Raw genomic sequence first — 12,239 nt, forward strand, 5'->3', positions numbered from 1 at the left:
GTTTAGATATACTCCTACCATTTTCTAAACCGTTAGAAAATGGTAGGAGTATATCTAAACTTAATAAATCTAATACCGTTAGGAAATAGTTTAATAAAATTATGCTTAAGTAACAAAGGCAAACACTAAGTTGCTGCATTTCTGCTTCGGGTAATCCCAAATAGTAACAACAGTGTTTGCAGAACTTACTCCCCTCCAACACACACACACACACACACACACACACACACACACCACAAGATACACTCTAGCTAATCCGATTTCTTCTAGTCTCAGAGTGAAGCGTAAACGAACGTTGTGTATAAAACAAGATATGGTATATAAAACAGGAGAATTAAAATCATGATTGGAAACGAACATGGAATGCAGAACAAAGTACATCCACTACACAAAATAGTCCATGAACTGATGTGTAGCCATCTGTACCCGAAATGCTGCTGTGAAACTTACGTTATCGCTGCAACATAGTTTCAGGATGTCAAGGGAGGAAAATGAAAAAAATATCGAAAGAAAATCGCAGTCGGATGAACTACGAACCGATCTCAACTAAGAAAACCGAGATAATGATGCCAGTGGGATATAATTAGAGAAAGAAAATTATTTTAAAGATGCATCCTAGAATGGAGAGTGAATGAATTATCACCCACCCAGTTTTTAGAGCATTTTAACGAGGGTATGGAATTATAAGAGTTTAGATGAAAACACCACATAGCATAAATTCACTCACTCATTTATACTACTTTCTGTCGTTAGACGGTGAGGATTTTTTAGAATATCCACAAACATATGAACAGGATTCCAAGGTGGATGTGAAAGTCGTCAGGTTAATCACTTGCTCGGATTAGCGTTTGAAGTGGAAGAGAAAGTTAAGTATTTATTATTATAATAATCATTATTATTATACAGATACATCTATAGTTGTGGTTTATGCCAAGAGAAATACGATGGTGTTGCTAGTTCATGGAGACTGAGAATATTACCAAGAGCCTTAATCTTTTCGACTGATGATCGAGTTATATCACAACTTCGCTGTTCATATAAAACAATCCAAAGTTCTCTGCTAAGACACCAGTTCTACTTCATGACGATGTTGAGAGAAACTGTATTAACGGAAGGCACCGATGGGTTCGATTACGAGATGATTATAAAACTGAAGAGTATATCCAAACAATTCCTAACACTATCGTCAATTTATTGTCTCACATACTGTATATAAAAGGCTTCCCGTGATTAGTCAGTAATGATCTGCAGGAGACTTTCTTTGTAGCTATAACTGTTATTGCTAACAAGAAAAGTTTGAACTAAAACAACAAGGCTCGTGGCCAGTTTAACGAGTATGAACACCAGTCATATTACGTTGTTCTCATGACCATTATGATAATGATGATGATACTGCAGAGAGACTCTCGTGTTGCTTCTGCCACATGCATTGCGTTAAAGGTTTACATATTTAATACCTTATCGTATTATACACGTGATATCTTTTCAAGAAACGTCTGACTTACTCGCTGATAATACTCCTGAATCAACCTGTAAAAATTGTGTTGGCTGACCTCAGCTGAACCTTGCATAAGGACGTTTTGAAAATAACACGAAAGGTTAATTACAAATAAACAAGCACGGATGCTAGATACTTCTACTTCAATGAATTCGGCTATGTAGCAGAAAATAAGTACTTTCCTGGAAAACTATCAATATTTCTGCTTTACAACGAATATATTAAACCTGCTCATGTGGACCGAAATGACAATTCACGAAGACATGAATAGAAAAACATGTAAAGAAAAACAAATTTAATTGATTACGACTCACTGTTAGTTATGTTGTAAAATCAGTGACTTGAATAAAAAAAAATAGTTACTTTTTAATTCTTTACTAATTAAAACTTCAAAATAATGTGAAAGGCTTGAATCATCTATTTATTATTCAATCTGCATTTTAAATATTCCCCCTTTGGAATTCAGTCTAATTTTTTTGTCGCTTTTACTTTTGTACTCAAAAATGGCCATTTTCCCACTTATTTGCAGCAGTATAACTGAAAAATGAAGAATTTTAAGCTGACTGGTGGAGCGGATGCATAGCCTCAATTAACACTTTATACCAATATGAGAGACAGGAGCATGAAGAAAATCAACGATTTTGGTGTAACTTTTTCTTACAAATGTACGTAAAAATTGAAGTTGATAACTTCAATGTTTATTAGCCGACAAACTACGCCAGAATGCATTTTCAAAATAAAGAATATCTACTCTATAATATAAAATGATAAGCTTTTTTTTGTAACGTTTCTGTGTCACGTTTTTTGTCAACTTATTTGAAACGTTTTGAAACTCAGGGCTACTCTGAGTGTCGAGTAGCCCCTGAGTGTCATTAGAATTCAAGGAGAACCGGCCTTCCAGTCCGCAATTCAGGGGGTTCAGCGACATAGCGCCAGGGGAGGGGGGGAGGAACCCCCTTTCGAGTTTTCAAAATTCGAGTCATCAGAATTCAAGGAGAACCGGCCTACCAGTCCGGAACTCGAGGGGGGGGGAGCCGTAGGCGTCAGGAGGAGACGCCCCCTAGTACCATACAATATTGTAATATGGATGCACTTTATTTTGAGATTGAGCAACGGCGTACTCTACCAGTAAATAATTTGTGGCTGGTTCTTCGAATACTTTACATAAAGACTAATCGTTACAGTTGGTGAGTTCACAATACTTAAAAGGAAACGAGAGTTACTGGACAATCAGATATAGCTGTCTCAAAGCGTCAATTGCTAGGACCACAAAACCTTTGGGAGTTCTGTTTATCGCGCTAGCGAAAGTAATTAAAGATTTCGTGTCGAAACTGCTATTCCACTGAGCTTTTAAGTATCACCGAGAGAGAAATCATGGACCGATTGAGCAAGCAAAAAGCATTTCCTTAGATATTTGTTAATACATTTCAGTAGGATTTTGCGATATCACGGAAATAAAAAAAACAATGAAATAAATAGATAAATGCACAGTGTGCAGCAATTGTGCTAAAACTGTATGTTAGAAAGTTATCACACTGAATATTGAAGTTAGTCTTAAAATTTTAAGGACACAATTTTTTAAAGTCGGTTGAATTCAACTAACTGTTTCTGCCTGAACGGTGAATTTGGGAAAATTGCGGGAATAACTTATCGAGAAACGCATAGTCAGTTTTAGTGTACACTGTGCATTTATCTATTTATTTCATTGTTATTTTTACTTCCGTGATATCGCCAAATCCTACTGAAATGCATGATGCAAACCATAAGATTAATAAATATCTAAGGAAATGCACATCGCAGAAATATGTTTGATTTGCTATACGACATAGATATTATAATAATTGGCCATTTCGTTTACGCCAAAAAATTTAAGGCGCAATCAGATCTGAAATGAGTGTATGCTCTGACCTAACCTATTAGTTTGAGGGAGTAAAAATCTTATTTCTGGGAGTAAGAACCCAGTCATCTCCATACAAAACCCTTTTAGTTGAAGAGATTCCTGTCGTCTTCTTGTACTGCAGCGAATCGAACCGGTCTTTTCAACCACAGGAGGGTGTCGTCGCTCTCGTCTGCTATTTTAACAGAAGCCTTTATTTATACAGGCATACCCCGATCATACGATACATTATTTTCCCGATCACCGTCGTATAGCGAATTGCTGCAATTTTTCCTCACTTATAGATGCATGTAATCGTCTAAAAAGTTTTTAAGCAGTCATATATATGAATAAATGATGTAAGTAAAGCATTAATATACATCTGTTACCGAAAAAAAAAAAAATTGAATAATTTTCGCAAACGAAAAAACTATTCTGAAATGCCAACACTATTATTTTTTTCCCCCTTTTCGGCAATAACATTGCTGTGTTTACAGATCGTTGTTTTTGACAATAGTAGTACGAGGTAAGTTTAGCCTGCGGCCTATCTCAGTGTTTGATACACAATCGTCACTAAATCCAATCAATTTAACCTTAGCTCCAAATGTAATAGGTTCGCGCTTCTTCTTTTCACTGGAAGCAACAGCACCCTTACTTGGAATTTTATCCGCCATAATAGTTATAAACAGTTTACAATTCATAACGAAACACCAAAATACAAATGCAATGGGCATCGACGTCGTAAACAGACAGTTCACGAAAACTGTATCGATCGATTCACGGCAGTGTCATTCGCTGAAACCGTCGTATGTGCTAATGCATGTCGTATAAATGGACATTGGTCATAATTGAAAAGCATCGTATGAGTGGATAGTCGTAAAGCGAAGAGTCGGATGTTACTGTATGTGAGATTGAAAGGTGAAATAACTAAGTAATGAAATATAAAAACAGGAGTATTTACACACTAGGATTTTAATCATTCATTCCGCATAATTTTAATTTTATTTTTTAAAATGGAAACCACAACATATTGGTATTGCACATCGCACAAATATGTTTGATTTGCTATACGACATAGATATTAAAATAATTGGCCATTTCGTTTACGCCAAAAAATTTAAGGCGCAATCAGATCTGAAATGAGTATTAGCTAAAACCCGTCTTTGGAGAATTAAGCATGTTTAGTTGCAACTCTTATCCTCCCTCTAAATGATGAAAATCATCTCCTGTCTTGTTTTGTGTCCTGTCCTGTATTCACCAACGAAAGGCTAAACCTTGAGTACGTTTAGTACTGTGGGTGGGATAACAGTGAGATAATCCAGCAGTCCTATTCTACAAAACAAATAAAGTCTATAACTTACTGCAGTCCTCCAATATATGGGATGGTGTTTTTACATGGGGTAATTAAAAAAAAAGCTATTGGTCCTTAGACCAACAGCACTTAAGAGAAGTGCCCATTCGAGCAATCAGATTGATGGTTGAGATGAAAGCATTGCCACAACTGTTCGCACGTTTTCTATTCAGGTTACATTTAACTGCTATAATAAAAGATGCCTTATATTATTTACGCCTTTAAGAAAATAAAACATACTTCACACAACTGTATTAAATTCTGCATCATTAAATGATACTCCGTTTTCTAATAAGTGGTTCACTACAAGTAACTCAATAAGATAACTTCATAAATTTATTAATATCAAGAACTGGCAGAATTACTGCAGAATATCCTTTCTCTCCGCCTCCTCCTTTCGAAATACACCCCCCCCCTCTACCCAAGAGACTGTTTGTCCCAATTCCACAGAAAAAAATATGGTGACAAAATCACGATGGCATCCTAAGATTAATCAGTAGGATAATGATCTCACATTGGACGATGGAATTCACTTATCTTCTAAATACATTCACAGCCATGACTACTTAGTGGGATTCGAACAAACAGTCTCTTGAGCGGAGAGCAGGGGGTGCCATTTCCCTCCCCCAGTTTTTAGACAATACAAGGGCATCTGAACTTTGGTAAATGAGACTCATTGTCAGAGTCACCGTAATCCACCATGCACTTATTCAAATCCACCATAGCAATATTAAGGTAGTATAGCTTTACAGACTTTCGTCGGTAGGTTCACATTAAAAAATGGGATATCAAGTCGGAGAAACTCTCAAGGGACCGTCTATCTCCTTTTGTGGTTAGCAACGTTTGTCAGTTTGCCGTACTGGAGAGGAAGATAACGGGATTTTATTTTATTCTACTTAAACGGTAAGATAATTCCAGTCATTTTCATGAAATATATCTTTAACACTTAATATCATGTGTCTATCTTTCATATAACTTGACTGTTAATCCTTGAAGCCACCCAGATGGAGGCCTTCTACAGTAAAATACTTAACGCTATTTATCTATCTGCATTTTTTTTTCCTGCACGAAACAAATTTCTCGTGGAAACCACAATTATCCTATGTTCTAAATCTCATCATACATACATACATATCACAATTTGTTTCTTCATTTGCTAGCTGCATAATTCTAAATCAAAAATCAAATAAATTTTGATCGAAGAACACTAATTACTAAATGAAAAATAGTTTGTTGCGCACATATAAATCCTTATGCACAAACAAGTCGAATGACGCCTCGAACAACGCAGTAATATTACAATACAATAATGGAGTTTCTTTCTTTCACAGATCTTTATCCATTGGCCAAGAAAGATGGCGACGAAGTCACGAGGGCGTTCTTGATGCGAGTAGTTGATATCCTTCTGGATTTCCTTCGTAAATCAAATGATCGTTCTTGCAAGTTACTTGATTTCCATCAGCCAAACCAACTAAGGGAGTTCCTCGACATGGAAATTCCTGACGAGCCTCAGAATCTCGATCAGCTTTTGGTAGATTGTAAAGACTCCCTTAAATATCAGGTAAAAACAGGTAAGTCAAAATACAGTGGACCAGAGGAGGTATACCAGCATCTTCAAATATTTAGCGATCATTTTTGCTTAAACATCTTGTTGACAGTTTCCTAGATCATGTTGATTTCTGATAATTTTACATTTTAAATAGCTGCGTATTCAATGGATCTGAAGATCCTGTAGATAAAGACCCAGAATAAAATAGCATGAAAGTACCATCATAACAAAAGCTGTGCATATTAAAATAATAAAAAATAGTTCTGTGTTTGAAACCTGCTAAAGCTTTAATTTAAAAGAAGGGAAGCTACTGATCTCCAGCATTATGGAAAGTTTTCGTTTCCTTAGGCCCTCCCATATTCAAAGTATTTTAAATCTATTGATCTATTGCTTGGCTTTTGATCAAGGCACATTTAAAATTTTAACTAGGCTGGTTTGCTGGAAAGCATAACTGTTTCGTTACCAAACCTGATGGAGTTTTATTAGTAGCTTCTAAAAGTAGCCAATAATTTTAGATATATAAATCATTTCAATTTTTTTAGATAAAATTGAACTTTAAAGTAAATACTTCGTTATACTGTAGAAAAATTTGTCTGCAGCGACAGAGACAACTGATCTTTTATGTAATTCTTTCTCTCTTTCGTGTATTAATCTAAAATTTGGATTTCAAACATTTCAGCATTTGTATGTCAGTGACGATCTTTGGAAATCTTGATGCTGTTTAAAAGAGTATTAAACAAAACTAGAATCGGCTGGGCTGATCAAGATCACGCCATCGCTTGTCCTCTTTTAGTACAGAATGCTGAAATCCTTTCAGCCTAATGTCTTTTGTATAGATAATTTCACGTGTTCTTTGCTAATGTGTCTGTGTGAGTGGGTGCGCACGCTAGAGATATAAATTTTCTAGTGGATTCTTATGTTCGATTAAATTCTTCAGGAAAGCCAAGGCTAATGGTTTAATAGATGCTATCGAATCATTCCTATAATAATAATAATAATAATAATAATAAAAACATTAAGGGCAGCACTGACTTTATTACTTAACCAAACTTGCTCTGTGAAGGTGAAGTTTATTTTTTCTGCACGGCGTCCTTTGGTGTAGGATGAGTGAGTATACTGTTTACATAGTTTTACATACTTTACATATCAGAGTTTTGAAAATATATAATACAAATTTAAATTTTAAAATTGCGTTGACAATTAAAATAAAAAGTATTCACTATTCTCATTTGACCATGGAATATGTTTTATGGACTACAGTTTGAGAAACGCTTGAGCTAATGGAAAGGTGATGGCAGTAATTCAGTGTATCAGAGGATGTCTTTTAGAGCAATGAAAACAGTAATCAATTACTGAAGGCTAGAAGAAAATATTCGAGGTGTATAAAATAATTATTAGATAATTTAGAATTGAATTTAAAAGAGAACCTAACTTAAGATCATAATAATCTCATCAGCTTCATTTGAACTGGTTGAATGCGTATTTACTGTAATAATAATGTAACAAAATCAAGAATACTTGATTAATGCCAATAATATATTTTATCATCGATTCTTCTACGTGAAATACCAGAATTTGATGAATATTTACAGTCAGACAGATAAATGAGTCAAAAAGTTCTGAATTGTATTTTTCCCACTCTAAAAAAAAACAGCATTCACCTGCAGTTCCGCGCTGTCTTCTTCTTTTAAATAACTGCCATGTGACAGTATAACGAACCCAGTATTCTCTTTTTCGTTTTTCGAAATCATTTTGCAGAGGTTCTATATTTTGAATTCAGTAGCTAGAACTTGCGTGTTTTAAAATCGTGATGTCATCAAATCTTCCATTCAGTGCCAAAGTGAGATTTTAGAGAAATAAAAACGTGGCAGAAGGCTTAATCTAGAGCACGGTGAGAGCCACAGCAGTCTTTCCATTTTTCACAAGAATTTTGTTATTCAGCAAAAGCAGTTTTGCTGCGGTCTGTCGTATGATCAGATCTGTCAAAATTCTTCACCATGATCCAAATGAGATTCCCAACCGATTAGCTAACTTGCGTGTAGTGATGTATCTGTTTTCGATGGGCGATTCCTTGATCATCGCTACATTTGTTCCTGCTTTGGCTTGTTGATGGACGTTCTAACGTTCATTATGGCCAACCGATGTCAATCTGCTGTTGAGCTTGGAAAACCAATGAAATGTTTGAGTGCTGTTCGTTGGTTTCTTTCTGAACGCAAGGTTTAAGATCGCGAAAATTCCTGTATAGGTTTTCCTAGTTTGAAGCAGAACTTGATTCTTATGCGCTGTTCTTCGAAGGGTGCCAATTTTTTGACAGGGTAGACATCAAAATAATCAAAGATAGAACATACATTCAAACTTATCGAAGCATTACTTCTCAAAAGACCAAATTACATTCTTGAAATAAATGGCAAATGAACCATCGTATGCTATTTAACCCACTTAGCAAGGGAAGAGGTTTGTATTATTTGTATATATGATGTATATTTATATTTGTGCATATATTACTATGCATATGTTGCTACATGATATTTATGTATTTATGTGGGATTATTTCTGTATATATGCGGCAAGCAATCTTAAGCATTTGGAAACTGTATTCATTACATAAAAATATAAATTAAATGAAATAAAAATACGAGTGCATATAATTTTTCGAAGGATAAAATTAGACTCTAAATAATCATTATTGTGAAACTTGGAGTCTTAGTGTCTAAGACAGTGTCTAAGCTCTGTCTTAGAATCTAAGACAGCGCTTCCCAAACTGTGGGCCGCGGCCCTCTTGGGGACTGTAGGTTTTGTTGAGGGGGGCCGTGAAATAATGAAAACAAATTTAAAATATTTTAAGATTAAGTAATTTTTTATCTTAAAAAAAAACGTGTTTAATTATTATTATTTCTTTTTTGTTATTTTTTATATTTTAATGGAAACAAAACCACACATTGGTGACGGTTCAGAAATTTTGCTTCCTGCGTATTTCAGCGATTATTGAATATTAATAAATATATGCTTATTCATATAAGTTTAATTTCAAAGCAGAAATCTAAGAATTGCAGTTTCAAATATTTCGCCTGATACTGACTTTTTGTGTAATGGTATTGAAACCACCCGTCACCTTAAATTGTTATTAAACTTATTTTATGTTTTTAATTCTTTCTTTATTACTAATCGTTTTACGTTTAATGTGCTTGTACTGCAAATATACAATAACAATATAAAATCTATCTGTATAAAAATATGAGATAATGTGCCATGTCAAATGTGTGTGTGTGTAAGATGCTGAAAATGTAATGTTTACATTTGATTTTTGCAATATTCGCTGTGTATGTTTTGTATTGAATATAAATACAATAAATATTATAATAATGTCTATATTACGTCGAGGGGGGGCGTGAAATATTTTAATTTTTCAAAAGGGGGCCCTGGCATCCAGAAGTTTGGGAAGCACAGATTTAGAGCGCATCTGGATATTCGATTGCTTGAATGCTTGCAAATGAAAGCATTTTGATAAAGTCCGTGTTTTAGCATTAGGAAATGATATGGCAAAACTTGGTAAAACATTTCACTAATATTGTTTCACAAATCCAGAGATTATTGGCTGTCAACCACAATTTATAGTGTTAATTGCATGAAACGCTTTTCTCTACCACAAAAAAAAATATTTTTTTAGCTTTTCTTTCCTGGCAGACCCGATGTTTAGTGTTGATGACAAGAAGTAGGACGTCACCTCATCACTTTACAGGGAAAATGTTGACAGAAGAGATATCTGGTAAGAAATGATAGACGCGTGTTCCGTTGAAATGATTGCAAGAGCACGAAATATCAATAGAGAGAAAGGTAGTGAGATTAATTTGGATTGAAAACTTGGGCATGAAAGAAATGTATCCAAGTATATAGTAAGCAAAATAATTCTTAGAGATGAAATATTCAAGAGAAAACGACAAGCTTAAGGTGAATATCGAACCACAAGTGTTTTTATGCACACCAGCAGCTTGTTCCATATAGTTACAGTCAGTATTATCTTAAGGTGTTGTATTTCATGACATCTAAATTATTATTTTCGGCCTTAGACCAGGAAACAAGTCCATCTAGTGTGGTAATGCATGAACTACATCAATAACTCAAACTCATATTTATTTCAGAATATCAATGTAACTACTAAAAAGTGTATTCAAGGTCAGTTTTATGTTTGTGAGGGAAAAAACTGGAGCACTTGAAAAAAAAAAATAATTAAACCCGCAGCCAGTTTAGCCCCGCCTAGAACGAAATTCGCAACTGCATAAAATGGTTTGTGTATGTTCATTCATCTTATCTTCTCCATTTCATTAATTCTCCCACTTTTTTCTTCTTTCTAGTATTATTTCTACACATAGAGCTTCCATAGCTCGATTGGTATCGACGAGTCCTTTTCTTATTCTCATGTGGAAATAACTCGGTTCGAATCCTGTCTATGGCGTCAGGAACTTTCATAAGGCGTTTTCAATCAAATGGGGGAGTGTTAGCCGGTCTCATACGAAGGTGGAAGGTTTTTTCACCCCCAGGGTGTTTCGTCCCTCAAAACAGTTAAACCAGTAATTACATAAACATCCCAGTCTTGGACAAACCAGAGTGGATGGAGATTGGATGGATGGATTTCCCCACATATTTATGTAGAGACATAATAATAAAAACATGTTCAAGACTGACAAATTAGATAATCATTATACATAAAATTCAACCTATCATCCGACCAAATTGTCACCTAATTCTGCTACACACATTCGCCGCTTCTATAACTATTTGATGGATGCTAGTTCACATACAGTGTGTCAATTAAATAATGAGGCAGTTTAATTTTTTACGAGAATACTCTGCATAGAATTGGGTAAAATAGTATCATTTTATCAGCTTTTTATTTTAGTTTATTTTAAGTATTAGTTTATTTTAAATTAAGTTTATTTTAAACTGGACAAATTCGCTTCAGGAACATTAATGATCTTAAAACATTCGATGATCTCAGAACCTTATGCTATCTGTTTCCAAGAGTGCAGAAGAATCGACTGCAGAAGTTCCGAGTTAAAAACAGTGCTGATTGTTATTCATAAGCCATTTGCTGCGGAGAGCCAAATAGTTGACAGTTAGTACTATGTCTGTATCATGCAACATCTGAATCAATGCATAAGAGAGAAGAGCAGTAACAAACAAATAGCTGCTGCACGCCATTGCACCTACACACTGTGCTGGAACAACGAACTGAATCCAAAAAGGAATTTAATTAGCTGCTTTTACTCCGACCATGAATCCTCGCTACCAAATCTGAACATAATAAAAAATGAACCTTTTTTTAACTCTCGACTTAGCACTGAAATCCCTCTGGTAGTCTTTTAAATAACTTCAGTTTTAGATAATTTTTTTTCCGCTAACAAACACTCCATAATTTGTGTCATTTTCCTAACACATTGCTTTAAATGATTTTCAACATTCCTCACCATACACTCGCCAGATTTTAATGTTGGAACTTAAATCAGAAACTGTGTCTGACATACAGCCAATCAATGGATCCCGATTATTAAAATCCTCCTCCACATAAGATTTATCTCCTAAAAACAAACCATTTACACTGAATTTTTACAGTTATTATTATATATTATTTTATTTTTATTATATATTATTATTTGTTGCTTTCATTATCCAAACACGTATATACTATTGCAAACCACCTTAAATTGAATTTATGATTTCTCTTATATGACAGATATACGGTTTTCTTATTCCCATGTAATTTTTCTTGGAAACACACTACACATTTAAGTGATATTCTATGAATTAATCCTACAACTGAATAACCTTCATCTACTTCTCTGCAAAGTTTATACTTAGCATACTGTGCCATTCCAAACTTGCTGTTTGCACCGCATGCCTTAATTCAACTATTTCACTTAAACTATTTCTAGTTTATTTCTGTTACAAATAAACCTAATATCGTTTT

At 34.6% G+C, this 12,239-nt stretch overlaps 1 protein-coding gene across 1 annotated transcript in view; it reads left to right on the plus strand.

Moving 5' to 3' along the window:
- The first annotated feature begins 6,034 nt into the window (after window positions 1-6,034).
- Window positions 6,035-12,239, plus strand: part of Gad1 (glutamate decarboxylase) — an 84,126-nt gene continuing 77,921 nt past the window's right edge. Inside the window, exon 1 of the mRNA XM_090399232.1 lies at window positions 6,035-6,296. Within this exon, the coding sequence (XP_090255358.1) occupies window positions 6,035-6,296 (262 nt within the window). The remainder of the gene's footprint in view (window positions 6,297-12,239) is intronic.

Source organism: Typopeltis vanoorti, chromosome 10 (assembly GCF_054136105.1).
Source record: "Typopeltis vanoorti isolate ZY-2024b chromosome 10, IOZ_Tvanoo_1.0, whole genome shotgun sequence".
Classification (NCBI taxonomy): Eukaryota; Metazoa; Arthropoda; class Arachnida; order Uropygi; family Thelyphonidae; genus Typopeltis; species Typopeltis vanoorti.